Genomic DNA, 21622 nt, shown 5'->3' with positions numbered 1-21622 from the left:
CCTAGTTAAGTACAGAGCATTTCTGACCCACCTGGAGGACTTGCAGATGACCCCAAAGTCTCCAGACTAGATCACTTCCCTGGATCTTGAGATCCGATTGGAAGAGGTGATATCCGTGATCTCCCGACTAAAGGCCCCAACGGCTTCCCATCTATTGTTTATAAAACATTTTTCCAAACCCTCGCCCCGGACCTTTCACGGCTGTTTAATTCCTTTTCCACTCCCGGAGCTATTTCCCACCACACTCCTCTCTATGCTTTCAGCCTTGGTTTCAGATATTCCAGAGCACGGGAAAGACCACTGGAGATGTGAATCATACAGACGGATTTCGCTACTGAACGTGGATCTCAAACTATTCATGGGCATCTTAGTGTCCATGCTAAGCCCCTGCATGCAGTCCATTATTGACCCAGATCAGGTGGATTTTATCCCCAACGCCAAACCATCGACAACACAGTGCTGAGCCAATTGCGCGCCGGGGAGTACATGTTCTAGCTATTGAGGCAGAGAAAGCCTTTGACAAGGTTCACTGGCCTTTCCTAAAACATGTTCTAGCCCATTTCAGTATCACTGGGAGATTCTGATCCTCAGTGCTAAACTGCTATCATCTCCCTGTGGCATCTGTCAGGGTGAACAGTTGCATCTCCACGCCGTTTGCTATCAGCAGGGGGACATGACTGCCTCCTGTCCCCCCTGCTGTTCGCCTCGTACATGTAGCCTTTGGCTCAGAGTGTCCAGGACAACCCCTGCATCATCCAAGCCACCTTCAGGGGCAGCCTCATAAGATCAGCCTATATGCAGATGATGTACTGGCAACTCAGGAGCGGCGGCCGGTATCCCTTACCACCGAATTACTTGACCGAATTAGAATCCTTAGGCCTTGCCTCAAGATTCAAAGTTAATGTAACCAAGTCCCAAACTCTAAATCTAGCTCGATGTTCCCAGCACTCGAAATACACCTTGCTGTGCAATATCCCATTCAGTGGGCAACTTAGTTGGTTCCTTATCTGGGGATCAAAGTGGCTTCCACCCTCCGAACAACCTTAATCATGAATTACCAAACACTACAAAGCCACATTAAATCTGAGTTAGCCCGTTGGAGGCCACATAGGATCTCCTAGTTAGGAAAATGACCATTCGACCCAGGGTTTTGTATCTCTTTCGCATGCTTCCTCTAGCTCCCCCAAAAGGGATGAGCCCGAAACTACAATCTGAATTGCACTATTTTGTCTGGGCTGTGATGCTATCACCTCCCGGGCTCTGGGGGCCTTGGGATACCAAATCTGCAACACTACTATTAAGCAACCCACCTGCGAGTGGAACAGGGCTGAGTCGGAGCGACATTGGCTCTTTAAGGACCACGCGGTCGTCGCTGGTACATCCCTATGGAAGATCCCCTTCTTAAATAAGTGCCCAGGCCCCAGAATCTTTCCTCAATCACGTGGGGGACGATGGAGGCCTGGGACCGCTGTAGCACAACATATAGCTTATCCTCCTTTCCCTCTCCTCTGACACCCCCTTTAGATAATCCAGATTTCCAGCCAGGCAACACCCCCAGAGCATTCCCCAGGTAGCCCCAGAGTATTCCCCAGGTAGCACCAGCCATCCTGTCGTGTCAGGGCTATCCCTGAAAAGCAAGTAGTGGGAGGACAATCAAGGAGTGGGAGGACATTTATTCATTTATTACAAGGCCCGCCATAACACCTGCAACATGGCTCTTACTGAAACACTCACTAAAGTAATAACATACTGGTATTTAACTCCAGAACGCTTGCACAGGATCGACCCAAATACACAGGGGGTTCGCTGGTGCACTTACTTTGGGCTTGCCCATATATCCAAGCCTAGTGGTCACAAATGCTTGTTATTGACCTACATCTAGACACACAGCTCCCTAGATTACTGCCATACACGCTCCTGGGGTTGTCCAATCCCCTCACCTACCCCCCTTAGATCTAGACAGGGGAAGCAGATTTGCATAGCCCTGGGCGCAGCGATCCAAAACATCTTACTGCACTGGGTGACAACACACCTTCCCACTCACCTGGTTCCATTGCCTTTTGCTCACCGTAGGGATGGAGAGGATCACCCTTTCCCTCACTAATCAAGGGGCATCTTTCAGAGAGCTGTGGCACCCGTATATGTCTCTTCTCACGCAAGAATTTCGAGAACTGACCTGTCTCAAATATCTCTGAGTCCTATGATTATCAGAACCAGCCCCAACCACCGACAGTATCAATGTCTCATGAACGCACAGAAAACTTACACATCATTATGTAGCCACAGATCAGTTTGAGTGACTTGGGCGGAGCAGGGAGGAATCTGGGAAAGTTTTGTTTTATATATTTACTTTTGTACACCAAGATTTACAGTATCATACAATTGCTTTGCCTTTATTACCCAACTGGGATCAGCACTGTATTTTCTGGTGTTGAAGAATAAAAATATTTAAACCATAAATGACTGGTTTCTGAAGCATATGGCTAGCAAGCCGCACTCTTTAATATTTTTGATTTCACTTTGTGGCCAGACTTTAGTGAAGAGATTAGAGGTTTTGGCGATCAAGAATTTGAGGAGCTGTATATGTACTACAAAAAGGTACTTAATAATTATGAAATTCAGTCTGCCCTGGAGACTTGCTAGATTTTAAATTGTACGTCTTTCTTTGGGTGATGCATAAGCCAGTGTCCGTCTTCACTCAGCTAATGAAAAAATGCCTTTTCCAATTGTAGAAATCATACTTTCCATCAGTCCAACAATATGTGAACGTGGGATTACCAGCATGAACCAATTCAAAAACAAGCTTTGTACCTGCCTCAAAAGTGACACACTGTCTGCTTTAATGCAAATCCAAGTAAATTGACTGGAGGTAGACACTTTTGATCCAACCCCAGCAGTTTTGCAATGGCCGTCAAGAAACCCAGGACAGAGACATATAGGTCACAAACCTCATTGAGTCAGAAGCTGGCAACTAGTTTATTGCTATAGCCTATTTGCTCAAATTAGCACCATGTTCCTTAACAAGCAACTGCCTGTAGCTCTGTGTTATTTTACCATCCACTATTTGGTATTTGATTTCTTGATACGAGGCAGTGTATCTCTCTTCTCTCAGCAGCTACTTAAGACTGCCCACAGGATGTTAAAATACATGCTGCCAATCATTTACCACTACAGAAAAGTAAACAAAAATATTCATTTGGCAGCACAAACTGATTAAAACATGGACTGCACCCGGCATCAAAGCTAATATGTCATCATTAACGCAAATACAAGTGGATAGCGCGAAAGTTGACACTTTCATCCAAGCCGAGCAGTCTTGCTTTAGCTGTAAGCAAACCCAGGGCAAAGACACATTACTGGAGACAACATTCCAGGTCAAAAATGCAAAACTGTCCTTATTTGAAAGAACATGGACTTATTCTGTCTATAGTAGTCTCTTGTCTCAGTCGGCATCTGAAGGTTGACACTTCTAATTCACACCAAACTCCTGTGTTTGCTACCTGCTAACCTAGATCAATGACTTAGACAAAGTATTCCAAGACAGAATGTATTCCAAAGACAGAATGTATTCCAAAGACAGAAAGTGTTGACTCTGTTGAACACAACCTCTATTTCTATGTTTAGCTCAGAGCATCAGCATATTCACTAACTACTAAGTGCCTGGTATGTTGTTCAGAGATGTTATTTAAGTGATTTGTTACAGTTTAAGGTTTTTTGTGCTATATTTAATATGTTAGTATCCTTGCAAACTTCCACCACCTCTGATACACACATCTCAGAGAGGTATTCAAGTTGCACATTGAAATGTGTTGTTTGCTATCATTTGGTGGCCCAAAGTTTTCTTGGGTTGTTATGCTGCTAATGTTTTGATGAAGATTTATATGAGACAAGTTTGTGGGTCAAGTATATTGATGTTAGGTGGAGTAAATAATTCTGGGCACTAGACCCACAGGTCTAGTAATATTCTTAAGATTTTTTCAAGGCCTGAAATGTGATGAAGTATTTTATTTAATTTACAAACAAATGTTATAAAAAAATCTAAATTCTAATCAGAAGGTTAGAACTTTTCTAAATGCAATTGAGGCCACTCATCATCCATACTATATTCTGTTTGATGCACTTACACCGGTCACCTGAATCAGTTTGAGGATACCAACTTAATTTTTAGTCTACTATTTCATATTTCTTCGTATTCACAAAAGGTTTTAAAATTTTCAATTGTACATTTTACTTCTTTATTTAAATACACTTTACACTTATAAACTTTATTAATGTTAATATATTTAATTTTCTAAGCAGTTGCAGGCCCCCTGAGTAGGCTTTGCGGACTCCCAGCGGTCTCGGGCCACAGGTAAAGAACCTCTGACAATCACTCTGTGAAGCTAATACACAGATTGATTACATGAACAACACGTATCTGGTCCCTACAGGAAACATCACAATGTGTTTTTCCTGTAATCATCAATGCATCCCTGTAACCATGATACTCGGGTGGTCCTGATGTTTTTTCCTGTTCATTTATTTATCCGCAGGAATGTTAAAACCCCAAATATCAGATACGAGGTGATGGAGTGCTGCTAGTTGGATACTTACACCGAGCATATTGCAAGTATCATTTCACATAGATTGTAGTGCACAGGTCCTAAATTTGGATCCACGAACCACAATACACGCTGGAACCTTCTGACTCCCATTGAAGGGTAGAGTATTGTAGACCTCAAAGTTTTAAACTACGCATCAGATATTTCAGCTGCAGTTAAAACTATTCCTACAAGAGTTGGACATGGTTTTAAAGTTCCTTACTAACCCTTTGACCTGGTTTTCTGTGCACCGCAGGCAGGGAACGCAAACGTGTAACTAGAATCATGTTGATAACTATCATTGCCCAGATAACTGCAACAAGAAGTGGCAACATATGATGCAGTTCTGGGAACTAAGAGAGAAGTGTGCAGAGTGAGGTTACCAAAATGAGCAGTACTTACCACTATCATCTGCTGCTATCTGCCAGACTTGCAAGGACCAACTGGCAGGTCCGCTTGTTAGCAGTAAACTATAAAAACATAAAAAGAACTTCAAAGTCAAACAATTTGTTTTCATTTCCTTTTCTCATAGCATTACATTTTTTCTTGACCTTTCTTCCTTTTGGTTTGTTTATTGCCTGACTTTGTTGTTTTCAGATGCTTTTTATTCATTTGCTATGGTGTTTTGGTTGACATTCTGGTACGCCTCTGATCCCAACGAAATGGTTGGTTTTCAATTAGGTGAGAAGAGACAGGATGGCAGAGAAGCATCCACATTCTTCAAAACCTGTATCCCAAACGTCAGCTTGCATAATTGTGATTATTGTGATATTTTTAAAAAAAGGTATGTTTCTTTCTGAAGGATAATCTTGAAGTGCCGGGCACCAGCACTCAAGACTATCAACAGAGTGGAAAGCTGTGACTTCTTGGTAGAGAAGTTATCAGATTTAACAGACACCCTTTACATGAAAGCAGTGCCTTTTGCCCTTTGATCCTAATTTGTCATACTATTATTTTTCTTCCTATACACAAGGGTAAAGGTGTAGGAAGGGGTCAACCAAATATCCATTTGGTGAAATTTGATCCACAGCAGGATGAAACAATATTCACTTACAGTACCAGGCCATGCACAGAATCGTCAGAGAGACATTGTTTTTTAAGAGGAGAAATATAACAGTTTTAAAGGAAAGACAGGCATTGTTTTTAAGAGGAGAAATATAACAGTTTTCAAGGAAAGACAGGCATTATGCAACAATTAGTATCCCAGGTCAGTTGATGTGGGAGACATTTCTCTGAAAACCCAGGTGCGAGGTGGGCAATCTAAAGGGAGCTTCTTTAAAAGAAGAGCTTAGTAGACTCAGCAGTCAATCCGAGGAGTAAAGGGCATTTTGGTGCCTTTGGTTTGGCTCTGGGACTTTCGCTGAGGACATCTGAAACGGGAAAACACTGTTGCTGGGATTTTCCTTCTTAGGCATGGGACTTTCTCAATATTTAGCTACACTCTGGCAGTTGTCTGGCAAGAGACATTCAAAGTGAAGTAGGTGATCGAATGGCATGATGAGCAATGTAGTAGACCCACTAATAAACTAATGAAGCAGTTGAATATTTCAAAAACTAGTCCAGGAATATTAGGACTACTTTTCTTCAGAACTTGATAAAGGGCAGCCAGGGGCTGTAATAAAATATTCCATGCACATGGCGGGGCTAAAATAAACACATTTTAGGGCTGATAGAATCAAGGTTAACCCCTTCCATGCTGCCGTCGCCCATTGGCCGACGGCAGCACTACCTGCCCAGTGCTGCCGTCGGCCAATGGCCGACGCGGCCCCGCCCGTTTTGCGGAAGTCCCGCACTTCCGCAAAACCGCGGGCGCATGGAACGGGTTAAAGAGTATTTGAGCTGGAAAAGATGAGGTTGCTGAAGCTGCAGGCAAGAAGGTGTGTGTAGCATTAGGGAACGGATTTCCATCTAGAGATGGGAAGCTGTAGGATCTTCAGTTAGAGTCGTGGCATGAAAGTAGGAAAACAACAGAAGAGTGAGTGAGTGTTGCTAGCCTGGATAGGTAAAAACAAAGAAGGAGATAATGTAACTTAGTGACTGCGTAAAAGAAGAAGAGGCCAAGGTCGAGAACTAAACTTTAAGGAACTCTGAGTAGTAGGGAGCTGGTGAGGACAGAGATGAGACAAAAAAACAGGTTAAAGGAAAAGCAGTGGAAAAAAATTACAAAGGCCTTAAAAAAATGGAAATTGAGAAATAAAGGAAATTTAAAACAAGTAATGCAGATAAACAACGAAAAAAGGTGATTGAAATAAACGACAAGAGGTACAACAGAATAGGGCATTTTAAAACAAATGAAGGAAAAATTAAGGGGAAAAATCCCAAAACAAGGAAATATGATATAAAATCAAATGTAAGTTGAGGGAGTAAAAATCAAAAATGAGACCAAAATAAAATAAAAGTCAGACTAAAGAACACATGGAAATAAACAATGGACAAAAAACGAAGAGCAAAGAAGAAGCATTACAAATAAGGAAGGAGGGGAAATAAAGAATACATCATGAAAAATGGCACAGGGGAAAATATAACCAAGAAGGGGGGTAATATATACTGGGAGGTCTGAAGAAAGAAAAGGAAGCATATTAGGGGGTAGTGCACCCAAATGGTAAAGGGTGTGAAGAAAGAAAGAAAGGGCTGGGGTTTTATTGGAAAAAGTAAAAAGACTTTAAGGTACAGTAAATAATTATAAGCAGAGGAGAAAATGATGAGGTGAAGAGTGATAACAGAGGGGGTAAATATGAGAAAGAAGCAACACACTTAACTGATGACAGAAAGCACAAAAACTATAATTAGAAACAAGTGAGAGCCAAATAATTAAGGGAGTTTTGGGAGAATGCAATTTAAAAGCACCGATAGCAAAACCACAAGGCTTTTCATCTGCAATGCAAAAGCTGTTTGCAGATACAAAATATTCAAAGAGAGGCTGAACAACGTGTGCATTAACTGGTACCCACCTGGTGTTGGGAACATGTTTTAGGCTCCATACTGGCTGATCTGACAAACACCCATGCTGCACCTTGAAATCTCGTTCTGGGCACAACCCCTATAACAAATGTTAAATAAACATATCAGGTAGCAAAAAGAGAAGCAAACAGCTGTAGATTCACATGCTGTGAAGACTTCCGACACCTAGTAGATGGGGTCCCAGTTACCACTCATTTTTTCCATGGGAAGTTTTTGAATGTTGACCATAGCTGTGCCAGAATAAAAAACCCTCTAATGTTTACACGAGCCTAAAAAGTCACTCCTCTGTGTATAGCTTTTGGAATCAATTCATGAGAATAAGAAGTTGTGCTACAGGATAATATTTCACATACTCCTAAATTACGTTATGTGTTGGCCCAGTTATATCCAATTCCCTATTGGTAAAACGTAATCAGGGCTGTGTACTTTTTATTTGCACTATTTCAAATACTTGTACATTACTTTATGCATTGGCCCAGTTTTGCCCAATTCCCCATTAGTAAACGGGCAAAAAGGGACAAGTCCTTTTTATTTGTACCATTTCACATACTCATAAATGACTTCATGTGTTGCCCCAGTTATGTTCAATTCTGTAGTAGTAAAAGAGCAGAGAGAGCACAGTCCCGTTTATTTGCACATAAATGTTCTTAGAATCTTTCAATTTTCGATTTTTTGGGGACTATCTACTTAGGCAATTCAGAGTTATACTTTATGTACTTATGAAAACCTGGAATAGTATTACCAGAGTACTACTGATAGGCATACAGATTTATTTCAGGCACTGCCTGGATACGATTGTGGCTTTGCATTATGGCGGCTGTAGTAGGGTTTTTGACTGAGGTTGAGGGGTAGTAGGACCGGATAAATAAGGGACCCTTGAACTAACATAATTAAAATAAAAGTTACTTTATCTCTTTGACTCAGTAAAAGTTGACATAAACATGTTCACTTTTCAAATCTACTGTTGGAAGAATAAATATTGTAGTTACAAAATTTCAGCATGGTTAAAAAAAAAGATTGGTTGAGAAACTATAATTTTCGCAAACCCTTACCAAACTTTGAACCACAGCAGCAAGAACAAGATCTAATTAACAGTATTACAACCACAAATTCACCCACAGCATGTTTTGGTGCAGCAGGCAAAATTAGGGCCTTATTAGGATGTTGGACGGACCGCCACCGATAAGCCGTCTGTGGCAGTCCGCCCAACAGCTAGGGAATAGGTCCGACTGCCGGATTATGAGGCCGGTGGTCTGAGAAATTTGGGCAGGGGATAAAGACTTCTCCATCAAACAAGCTCAAGGAGCCTGTCGAGGCGGTGGTCGGAGTTTAATCCCTACAATGGAGGCGGTGCCCGCAGAGGCACCGCCGTAGGGATTAGGATCTCAGTTTTTTACAACCTTTTTATAGCGGTCTGACCGCTATGAAGAGGCTGTTGTAAAGAGACTTTGGTGGCCCCTAGCAAGGCCCCGTCACCCATGGGTCTCTGCTATGTGTCCACGGGGTCACATTTGGTGCTCCCCCCAAACATCTAGGCACCACATGGTGCCCGGCACATGGTGCATGGGTGTTTGTAGACATGCATTTGCCCCAATAGTAAACTGCATGTTTCCAACCGCTTTCACGGTGGTCAGATCGTAATTTGGTGGTTGGAGCCACTGACTACATGTTTTGGCGGTATACATCCTGCTGCAATGGTGGTCGGATGCTTGTCAGGCTGCCATCGTAATGAGAGCCTTTGTTTTTTTCTCCATTAGGTTTGCTTACTTTGCAGGCTTTATTTCACAGTATCTTAATATTTTTAAGTAATAAGAAGTATTGCAAGGGGTGCAACCCTCAGGACTGTATGCTTTGTTAAAAGCATTCAGAGCTAGCGCAAACTTTTAATGTCCAATTTTTTTGTATTTCCTTAAAACTGTCTTTCCTTAAAATCTGTGTTACACAATGCGGCTTCTCAGTTTTCATTTTTCCATTCATTCACATACATCATGTGCATACACGTGACAGATTGCCAAGTTGTACAGCAGAATACTATGCTATGGAGCAAATTCAGGTAGGTTTTTAATTCATTTCTCATAAAGCTAGAACAAATTCATAGAGTAAGATGCAAGTGGTTCTTCAATCTGACTTTCTCTCCTAGACCACTCTACAGGAGTGTGCCTTGACTGTTTGCCCTTACACCCCACAGATTCAAAGTATAAGGTGGCGGCCTGGGTCCTGATGTTTGGAGCACAACTGGTAATACTTTTCCTAAAGACTGCTCAAATATCCCAGTCTTCTTTAGGGATAGGAGAACAAGCCAGACATTTGACCCCGTTTCTTAATCTTTAAACTTGCTTCTGCAAACTGGAGGTCTCAGCTTTCAGGGAAAATGATTCTTGACCTTAAAGCATATACAACAGAAAGTCCATTAGAGCGATATCTCACAATAAATAATCATTTTTCACCAAAGATAATATCAAATAGCTCAATTGTATCAATCCCACTAAAATTCAGAACCGTTCTATTTATCAGCACTTTTTAATTAACTGAGGACATCACCTGCTGTAAACTCAATGTAAAGTGCACTGTATTCAAATCCATTTGAAAACAAGGTTTTATCCACGGTCTCCTCCCATTTAATCCCTTTGAGCAGCTTCAGGTCCAGCAGAATATCTAATCCGCACTCCCAAATAAAATAAGGAAAATTATCGAGTTCGGAGAGCCATCACAGTTTAGGATACCCGTCTTTGGAACTCCTTGGGCCCTCACCAGCAAACCTCTTCCAGAATGCTAGCCTTGAGGGATCCGCTTCATCCCATCCTGACTTTTCTCTCATCCAGTATACACAGAAATGTGTTCTAAGAAACCTTCACTCCTCTGTTAACTCCTGCCTCAGCTAGTCTCTTAACATTCCAATGTTGGTTTACTAATGAATGCACCCACCCCTGCATACTTCCATTCTTTATGTCTGATTGTTCTACTACATTCAAGGCCTCCATTTCCCACTCTGGGCTCAAACCTTTTTATTCTATTTATAAAGGGAGAAGCAGTGATGAACGCAAGAGTAAATGGGTTTCTTTTGCAGTGGGTATTACAATTGTGAAGGTGACAAGCACATACCTCGCACAAAATTGCGTAACACTATTAAAATTGGGTGGGACTAAACATCATCTGTTTAAAACACTGAACAATACACCAACCGCCAAGATGTTTTCTTACCTGGTTCTCTTTCGCATACAGTTTCTGAGGTAACTGGAGCTCAAGAATTTCTATGCGTTTCCCAATTTCATATCCTGCAACGCAGACAGCTTGTAAAAGAAAGAGAGATTAAATACTTTTACAGGTTGAAATGGTGCCAGATTAAAAAGAAACGCAGGCGAGGTGTCAGAAAAAATGCCCAGACCATAAAAGGAGTTGGCAACCAATATCCAGCTGCTAGATTTCTAGGCTGTTTAGAAATGATTGACTTTATCTTCTGCAGGGACTTGGTTTCATGCTTTCATTGATTCTGTATGTCTAAGGTAGTTTAAAAGCTTGACCACCCAAGGATTCAAAGATAACAAGCACATTAGAAAAGGATATGGGCGGAATGATCCATTGGTCCCTTAGAAATCAGTCAAGAAACCAACACGTGGACAGCATAATGTTCACCGGGACTAACAAGCTTGTCCTTTTCTTGTCTCTTGTTAATACGGTCCTTTCATAGCCCAAAGAGTGCCCTTTTTTACTAAATATCAATTTTGGGATGATTTTTTCCAGGCCATTTAGAAATTTTGACATTTTAATTATTTGAAAACAGTGTTGCATTGGGCCAGTTGGCTGATGAGTTATGCTCTGTAACAAACATATGCAAATAATGCTCAAGAACAACAGTTACTGACCTTCCTTTCACATCACATACTCTACAATTCATTGCATTCTTTTAGCACATTTAAAGATATTACTTAAACGCTAGACACCTTCCAGTCTTAAAGTCATCAAAACATAAATACACTGGTAATGTGATGGTCACATAGTACCACTGATAGGTTCCCTGTTCTTTCTCTTCTGTTCCGCCACTGTTCGACTTATTAACATTTCTCAGCAACAGATCGCCAGGCGAGGGCTTAAAGATCTACACAATTCTGTTGAATTAGGATTCCAACCAGTTTTCACTGCATGTGACATCAAGGGATGGATTAATGAACAGATGTTATTCCTTAAAAGTACAGAATCCCTCACACATGATCACTGCATTATTTTCACTGTGTTGGAAGCGTGTTTGCATGATGCCTCATAATCCCATTTTCCATTCAGTCAAACACGAGGTGCAGTCCCCCTTAATAGGGTGTAATCAGGTTTATGTAAAATCTCCTAAGCAGCTAAAAGAATATCTTTAACCCCTTCGACGCTGATGACGAGCTGGGCTCGTCATGGCGTAGCCTCCTCGCACGCTCATGACGAGCCCAGCTCGTCACGTAACATGCGATTTTAAAAATCTCAGCGTACGAGCGGAATTCCGCCCGCACGCATGCGGTTAAGAATGTGATTGATTGCCATGATTGGTTGCAGATCTGCTACCACCGGAGTGTCTCAGGGTATAGAGGCTCGAAAGTAAATGTACGCTGTGGAAGTAGATTTGCAACCGGATCACAGCAATCAAGCACATTAGCATTGAGACCACACACATATCACTCGGAGCAAGAAGTAGGTTATGAATGCACATATGTACGTATATTATGCTTGGGGCACTAACGCACCAACACTAGGGAATGTGTGTCTGTTTGGAGTTGGCGTTAATCAGCCTTATCCATAATACAGTTTCTGAATGATCAAATAACAGTTAAGAAACAGAAAAACCATGCCAAAAAAACGGGCTTGCTTTAAAAAAAATATATTTTAACAGGCCTTGACGCCTGGTAATCATGTTAATTGTGAATTCCCCTGGAGTCTGACAGGCCAGAAGTGACTTTTCTGGCAGTATGCACAATTGGTTGATATATACAAAAAAAGCCAGCTTCACTTTGGCTTTCAATGTCCACCCTTTGATAGACAGGCCTGTGAGCAGATATAATATTATATAACAGATAATCAGATTTTCTTGTTCTCATCAGATTGGGAGTATGACCTCTGATCTTGTTTTCTGTTTGTGTATGTCGTTTATGTGTTGTGTTTTTTCTTGTGTCTACCCCACTCTTGATATGTTCAGAGTGTGACTCCAAACGGTACCATCCACTCCCTGACCAGCCTACCGGTATCTCCTAAAGTCTAGGCTAAGGTGTATGATCTACAAATACTGTACTTTAGCTATATTAAGTATTAAATTCGCTTTATTTAGAAGGTTTTCCATTCAGAAAAGTAACATACAAATCACGGTCAACGTTTCATTCAGTTTAAAACCCACTAGATGTTGTCAAAAAGTTAAAAATGCAAATAACATCTATTAAAATTAGATAAAGAGCCATGTGACTTCAAAGTATATCATGAAGTCTACAGGACTATTAGTTTCATTTTCCAGATAATTAAATAAAAAAAATACATAGCTCAACATCATTTATCTAAGAAGGAAAGTGCTATGTGCCCTAACTGCACACTTAAAAAAATAACCTACATGTAGGCATGTTTCATGGTCAGACAGAAGGATAACATGTGAAAACATAGCTCTACACTGTCTGAAGTCACTATATTCCTTTTTAAAAAATGGAAGAATAACCATGTTGAAAAATAATAACATTTGCAAAACAATAAAAAATGTAACATAGTTTGACCTGACTTATCATCACATGGACTGGGGATCGTAGCGAGGTTTGGTTGGTACCCAAGTGGGAAGCACAATAAATATTTTACAGTGTTGGCACAACATCTAAATACCAAGGAGGATGCCCATCTCCCACAAGGTTGCTCTAAATAAATAACATGAGCTGGCATAGAGTCACACAAGAACAAATAGGCAGTGATGAGTGTTTTACCTTTCTTATTTTATAGGCGATTTTCCTGTGCTAATTTATTAAAAGACAGTGGCTGCTTCCTTTTTAGGTCGAGCGACCTATCTCAATGCGCATGCGCATTGAGCGGGAGCGAGATATATAGGGGCTTATCGAGAGTTTACCTAACTGGCGATTCCACTGGCGATCCCATGCAGTGCATGTGCTTTTTAGGTCATTGCGCAAGCACAAGCCCTAAAAAGCGCGTGCACAATGCTACCAGCCGCCTGCCTCGCATTACCACATCAAAGGCAGCCCTCCCAGCGCATTTCTCACCCCCTAATTATTCACGGCCGGTCGGCCGTACTTTCAGTTTCACGGCCGCGTCTCAAGCATGCCAAGTTACAAGCTTCATTTCTTTGTCTGCAATTTCACATTTATTTTCATTTATAGAGTTTTTTTTTTCTTTAATGTGGCTATTTATGTGCATTTTTATTTTATCAGCAAGTTTATATTGTTTAATTTTCAAGGACCCCCTGAGTAGGTGCTGCGGACCCCACTTTAAAAATCGATTTTACATTAAGCAAATGATGCTCGAAATTCCCAAATCTAAAATAACCCAAAGCAAAAAAGTAAACCATTTCTTTTCTCTCCTACTCTGTGGATCTAATGTCCCCATCTCCGGGTGACACATTGCTTTGAAATGTTATAATCTCAAATATCTGTTTTTCTCTGTCAAATCCATCACTACATTTGAGGTTCCGGGTTTTTAGAACCCGGTGGTGCCAGGGGGTAGCACCCGAAGACCTCTGAGTTCTCCCTTGTTCCGGACCACAGAAACACTGAGTCTTCTAGTTACCGTCAAAGATCAAGTTTTATTGGTAGCTACCAAGTAACACGTGTCCCAGAAGTACACCACACGGAGAGTAGGTTCTCGGGAGACTGTTCGTTTTTACAGAACCAGCCGTCTCCTTATATACAAAAATAATAGCTGCAAGCAAGAATTCCTGAGTTTATGATATGGCTATACACATATTTCTACAATAATACAAAGAGCGAAGTCATGTAAGCAAGCCCATACTTTAGATGTCCAGTTCGTTGATAGATTACCCAGTTAGGCCTGGAACTCCCATCAGATATCGATGACACCTCAATAAAGAAAGGTACAACCCAGTCATAAAACTGGCCATAAACAAGGAACGTGGACAGGTGCATGTTTGCAGAAAGCATGGTCTGTATGTAGTGAATGGTTTGTGGAATGTTATGTATTGATGCTATCGTATTCGGCCACTGGGCGGGGAGCTGCTAAAACAGGTTTGGCTTAAGGCAATGGAGTCAGTTGGGACAGGTCAGGGGGAAGTCGCGCAAGGTGGACGTGTCCCTTCTGATCAAGCTCGACCTTTAATTGACTTAACATGAGGGCAAGATGCAAGATGGATGCCGTTCACAAAATGGAGTTTAAGGGATGGGGACGGAAACTACGATTTTGGGGTGTTGGCAACCCTCGATTGTGACGCAAATACATAGGAATGATGTCCTAATTATTATCGGTTCATAGACGCCAAAATCGTCTTGGTACGTTGAGGTTTTGGGACACGGGTATTGGACCTCGATATCGGGAGAACAACAGGGTCCGGATTTTTAAGAACCACAGACCCTCCTTTTGCCCTCATATAAGGCAATAACTCAGGCTAATCGGAGTCAAAATCGGTATGAAGAAATTCGTGGAGATGTTGCTGTAGCATCATTCTGTTACTCAGCTCGTCCTGGGACACAGGCTTCCGTACACAAGAGGTAGCACAGAGGCCACATAGTGCAGGAGCACACTGTATACACAGGCAAAACATGAACAGAAGTGCCAAGATCGTCCCAATGAAGATCAAGGTTTTCCATCCCCAGGCAGTGATCAGCTCCCAGAACCACCCCAGCAGGGACCAATCCCCTTTCTCAACGTGAAGGGAACCAGATATTTCGTGTAGTTTGGAGATGGCCTGGTATACTGTCGGTGCGTTATCAGGGATGAAAATGCAACAACTGGATTGGATGACTCTACACACACCACCACGATCGGCGAGTATGATGTCTAAGGCAGTTCTGAAGGGTCATAAGTCGATCCGACTGAAGCTCGGTTGTCAGATTGCCAAGCGCTCCGGCCGTCGTAGTCACGGCGGATTCAACTATCCTCGATAACTGGCGAATATTTCTGCTGTTCACCATAGGCCCCCAAAATGGCAGAAAACCCTTTGCGAAGTCTGCGAATTCCTGACCCGCGGTGGCGTCTTTACTCACGACACCCCTAGCGGTCCTTGTCCGATGGTAATCTGCTCTGGCCGTGTAGGTGGGAGGCAGCAGAAATGAGATAAAACATGTACCTGAGAAGTCAGGGGGCAACCACGTGTAGGCTTGGTCGTGGCAAACGAAATACGTGCCTTTGGCTGCCAAAAGTATAGGAGAAGTTCGGGAAGCAAATACATAGGTTTCCATGCAAATGCTCTTTCCTAACTGTGCTGTGGGGTCCCTACCAATACCCTGTAAGCATAAGTGACCTCGGTGGGGCACTATCCAAACTGGGCGGGATTTCCTTGCTGCCTGGCTCTTGATCAGGTAAACCCCATGTTTAGTCACATTCCAACGGGTGTAGGGACTGAGTGAGTTCATCTTTGGGGATTGTCAGATATGTGTCGATATCCCTACTCATATTTCTTATCCCTGCAATCAGTGCCTTGTTACTGGAATCGCTCGCAGTAGAACGGGTCGGGTATGGTTCTAGGGCGAATAGGAACATGGTCTGGAAAGCCCACAGAGAACCATAGTAGCTGAATGGCAAAATGAAGTATGGGATCCCCTTATCGGTTGTGTGTGGCATGAGTCCGCATATCCAGTTTTGAAAAGAAATTATAGCAAACAATTAATAAGAAAATGCCAGAACCTCTCATGAAAACACTCGTGTGTATAGCTACGACATTCACATAATCTTATATATTTATGATCACAAAGAGATGTATATTTTTTGTTTTTTAAGAATATTTTATTTTTATTTTATAACAATAGTTGTCTGATATAACCTGTTTTAATTTTGAGTACGGTCGCACAAAATGTCATAATTTCCTCAGTTTTGCATGCAGCTCAGACAATACAGTTGTAGAATATACATTAAGACATATTTATTCGTTGAGGTATGTTTTATTGGAACATATATAAGAGCTAATTCCAATCGTGTCATGAGCTACTGTATGTAAATATTGTATATATTTGTATGTAAACAATGACCTATACCCTCTCGAACTGTAAATTGTAAATACCATTATGCTACGACTTTTTAAATTTCTCAATATAATTATATGTATGTTTTTGTATTTTCCATAGTCTTTGTTGTCCTGTACAGTATACACGTGAATGACGGTCACCTGATGAAGGCAGAATGCCGAAACGCGCGTAGTGCCAATACTCACCGCTTTTGCCCACTACAATAGACCACTGACCAACTTGTCTCTGTTGGTTTTTGTGATATGTGTTTATATATTTTTCAAGTTTTTTTGTAATTGTGTATACCTTTATCAAATGAAATATTGATTTTTATACTATAATCATCTATTTAAAGAGCCTATATAGGACACCAAAAATAATCAGACAACTATTGTTATAAAATAAAAATAAAATATTCTTAAAAAACAAAAAAATACATCTCTTTGTGATCATAAATATATAAGATTATGTGAATGTCGTAGCTATACACACGAGTGTTTTCATGAGAGGTTCTGGCATTTTCTTATTAATTGTTTGCTATAATTTCTTTTCAAAACTGTTTTTGCCCTACCTATAGCAAATCTATTTCGTGTAGGGGTCCCCTGTTTTTCAAACTATATGAGTCCGCATATCCAACAGTTTGATGTGTTCATTATGGACTGGTGTTGGTGTAGAAGCTGAATGAAAGAGTTGTTTACAAATTCGAGTCTTCGGGCAGACTCGTGTTCAGGTAGAGGGTGAAAGTAGTGTGGAGAAATAGTGGGAGGAGGTGGTGTCTGGGTGTCATTCGAGAAGGTAACTTTAAATACGAATAGGGTATAACCAGTAAAAAACACAAGTATGCTACATAACATTAAAACACATAGTATCAGGAATCTTCTTTTGGACAGTATCGTGCATAACTGTTTTCCGAAGTTTGTGAGTCTGATAGGTCTCTCTACCCTAGGAAACTCCATCCTCTAGTTGCTGCCCGCGGTGGTTGATTGATTCTCCTAGGGGGTGCGCTCTGCTCAGTCCGGGGTAACTCCCGTCGACCAATCAGAACCGTGGACCTAGAACTTCCCAGTTGCACTCCCCAGACTTCAACCGCGACCCTAGCAGCAGAACCGGATGGCGGTTCGAAAAATCAAAAATGAGCTAGTTCCCCTGGGACGAGAGAGCTGAAAAATCTAAAAATAGTTCTTAGGGGGAAAAGGAAATCACATTAGGTCAATCGTTTATTAGTCTCTTTGTTTAGACCGCAGGTCGTACCGTCGTTTCCCAGGTACGGTGTGGTCTTCAAACAGCGTCTCAGGTTCGGTAGTGTCCAATTGCATAGATGGCGACACAAGTCCCTGTAAAATATGATCACTCTCCTTTTCGGTACTAGTTTCTTTCAAACGTGCATCGCTGAAAGGGATGAAGCGAGGTACGGATTCTGTCTCAGAGTCGGCAAGTCCTTTGGTGACCCACCGGTCGTATGGAAGGGGTAGAGGGACCCGTTTACAGTGGGTCCCATGTACCCAGTTCTTCTTGCCTTCCACCCGAACAGCAGATCTCGTTGAAAGCAGCACTAGGTGCGGTCCGGTCCACCTCGGCTGTCCGTTGTTGGTGCTCTGGAAATTTCGCACCAAAACCCACGAGCCGGGTTCGATGAGGTGACCTGGATCGTCAGAGGCTGGTGGAGAGGAACTGTGAACCTGTTGGTGCAAAACACGTAATTTAGTTGTCAATTCGCACAAATAGTCAAGCAGTACGGGGTGTTCTATCTCGCTTAGTTTCTTGGGTCTTGGCACGCCCCAGACGTTGGCTGGGCGGCCAAACACGATCTCATGGGGGCTAAGTCCTAATCTGGAGTGGACAGTCATCCTGGTTGATAAAAGTGCTAGAGGCAAGGCGTCAGGCCATTTAAGACCTGTACTGGCTTGGATCTTGGCTAGTTTGAGTTTTAGAGTGCCATTGTAGCACTCTACTAGTCCAGCCGATTGGGGGTGATTTGCAGCGTGGAATTTTTGGTGGATGCCTAAACACTCACACACTCTCTTCATTACGCATCCTACGAATTCACTTCCGTTATCACTCCAGACAATTCTAGGCATACCGAACCTCGGGAAGAACTCTTTGACAAGGGCTTTGGCAGTTGATAAGGCGGTGTTGTCCTTAAGGGGGTATGCTTCCACCCACCTTGAAAAGGCGCAAACAACAACGAGCACGTACTTTAGATTGTTGCACCTCTCCATGTGGATGAAGTCGAGCTGCAAAACCTCGAACGGATACGTTGGAGGCGCAAAATGACCAGCTGGAGTTGGGGTTCCCCTACCGGGATTGTACTTCAAACACACCATACACTTTTCGACCACATTCTTTGCATATTTTGGGATATTGCTATTCTGCCATACTGGGGCCAATAGTTTACATATTCCTTTCGAACTGATGTGCGCAATTCTGTGAGCCATCGTTACTACTGCAAGTACGTATGCATTAGGTAATAGCCATCGCTGGTGTTCTGATAGTTCGACCCAACAGCCATTCGCATCCAATCTACCTGTGCTTTCTCTCCATTCATTCACCTCGTTCTCAGTGGCCTCGGCTTGTATCGATTTTACGCTTTCAATGGTGTCCTCACACATTCCTACATCAGCAATCCATCTGGCGGGACCCATAACATACATCCGACTCATTGTGTTCCTTGCAGTTTCTTTCGCAACCTCATCTGCCAATGCATTCCCGCGGCCAACATCATCCTGAATCTTTTTGTGTGCACTGCATTTTATAATGGCGACTTGTAGGGGTAAGGTGAGTGACTCAAGGAGCTCATTGACTAGCTGGCCATGTTGTATCTTTGCACCATGGGACGTAAGGAACCCACGTTCACGCCACAATCTCCCAAAACTGTGAGCCACACCAAAGGCATATTGGCTGTCAGTGTACACATTCACTCGCTTTCCTTTCGCCAACACACATGCTCTAGTAAGCGCAATCAGCTCTGCAGCTTGCGCAGAATTGTGGGAAACGCGTGCAGTCTCTACAATGGTGTGTAATGTCGTTACGGCATATGCTGTAGTCGTATCACCATTCGGCAACTTGAAACATGAACCATCAACCCATAAGGTATCATTGCATTCGGGAAGGGGAGTGTCCTGTAAGTCTACTCTCCCTTTTGTCTCTTCTTCTGTCCTGAAACAGCAGTCATGTTTGTCAATCTTGTCTGTCTCTGTCGGGATGGGTAATAACGTAGCAGGGTTGAGTATATCACACCTCTTTATGTGGATGTGACTTGCTAGCAGGGTAAGTTCGTAACTGGATAGTCGAGCGCTAGTAAGATGTTGTGTCTTTGTTCTATTTAGCAAAATGTCTACTGCATGCGGAGCCATAACGATCAGAGTGTTATTCATGACTAATCCAGCAGACTGTCGAATGCAGACAGCTGCTGCGGCGGTTGCTCTCAGACAACTTGGCAGTGCCTTAGCCACAGGATCCAGAGTTGCCGAAAAATACACGCATGGGCGCTGTTTGTCCCCAAAGAGTTGCGTTAAGACTGATAATGCACAACCTTCTTTTTCGTGGACATACAATGTAAAAGGCTTACTGTAGTTGGGGTTTCCCAACACAGGAGCCGAACACAATGCATCACGCAACTCGTGGAAACTCGTCTGACAATCTTCAGACCAGGGCATAGGATTAGGCGTGTCTTTGCGGAGTAGTGCCAGCAAGGGCTTGGCTAGTAGTGAGAAATTCGGTATCCATTGTCTACAGTACGATGTAATGCCCAAGAAGGCTCGAATCTCTCTCTGTGTCCTTGGGGCACTTAGTTCTGTAATTGCCTGTATTCTTTCTGGTGTCAGTCTCCTTCCCTCCTTCGATAAGATGTGACCTAGGTAGGTTACTTCTTGTCGACAAAATTGCAGTTTTGAAAGGGAGACTTTGTGCTTCATGTCACATAAGTGACGCAATAGCGACAACGTAGCTTCCTTGCAAATCTCTTTAGTGTCTGCAGTGATCAGTAGATCGTCTACGTACTGGATCAAAGTTGACCCATCTGGCAGCACAATGGTGTCTAGTTGTGTTTTCAGAGCCTGACTGAATATTGATGGGCTTTCGCAGTAGCCTTGAGGAGCGCATTTGAAGCGGAAGCTTCGTCCTCCTAAATTGAAGCCGAAAAGGTCTCTACTCTCTTCGGCGATCGGGATGCTGAAGAAAGCGTTCTTCAGGTCAATCACCGAGAACCAGTCCGCTGAAGCTGGAACCATTGTCAATAAAGCGGTAATGTCGGGGACCACTGGAAACTGCGGGATAACTACCTTATTTACTTCTCGGAGGTCAATAACAAACCTATACACAGGGGGCTGTGAAGGATCGGTACGTTTTAAGACCGGTAGAACTGGACTGTTACAAACGTTCCCTGTTGTTTCTTCGATAACATCTTTATCGATCAAATCATAAATGATCGTTAACAATGCCTTCTCGCATTCGTTAGATATTTTGTATTGGGGAATACGTGGCAATCCGACGTTGGCTTTCAAAGTTATGACATACGGTGCTATCTCCAAACGACCTACATCATTGGAACCATTAGCCCACAGTATATCAGGAAGTGATGACAATTCGGTTGGAATACCTTCTTTTGACAAGTACATTGGAGAAATGACTTTTTTCCCTAAGGTAAGTTGTACTCCCGAGGGAGAACAGTACAAAGTCGCATACAACCTCTTTAGCAAATCCAATCCTAACAAATTTTCACCGCAACCTGTTGTAAGAATGAGGGGTGTTTCTAATTCACAGGGGCCAACAGAAAGGGATATAGGACTAGAGATCGGGTTTCTAACAGGGGCGCCAGAGAAGCCTACTGAGACATTCATTTCGCCAGACAAAGGTGCGCCAGGAAGTTTTGAGTGCATAATAGAACTTTTTGTAGCACCAGTATCCAGCAGAAATGGCTCTGACACTCCTGAGGTAATTACCTCGACATAA

The 21622-nt window shown here is 42.5% G+C and overlaps 1 protein-coding gene across 1 annotated transcript in view; it reads right to left on the bottom strand.

Moving 5' to 3' along the window:
- The window catches only part of WDR73 (WD repeat domain 73), an 87268-nt gene that overhangs the window by 51883 nt on the left and 13763 nt on the right, over positions 1-21622 (bottom strand). The window contains exons 3-5 of the mRNA XM_078658569.1: positions 10743-10831; positions 7532-7620; positions 4983-5050 (exon numbers count right to left, since the gene is read on the bottom strand). Of these exons, the coding sequence (XP_078514695.1) occupies positions 4983-5050; positions 7532-7620; positions 10743-10831 (246 nt within the window). The remainder of the gene's footprint in view (positions 1-4982; positions 5051-7531; positions 7621-10742; positions 10832-21622) is intronic.

Source organism: Lissotriton helveticus, chromosome 8 (assembly GCF_964261635.1).
Source record: "Lissotriton helveticus chromosome 8, aLisHel1.1, whole genome shotgun sequence".
NCBI lineage: Eukaryota > Metazoa > Chordata > Amphibia > Caudata > Salamandridae > Lissotriton > Lissotriton helveticus.
The sequence above is the reverse complement of the archived record's forward strand: the minus strand, read 5'-3'. Positions and strand labels throughout refer to the sequence as shown.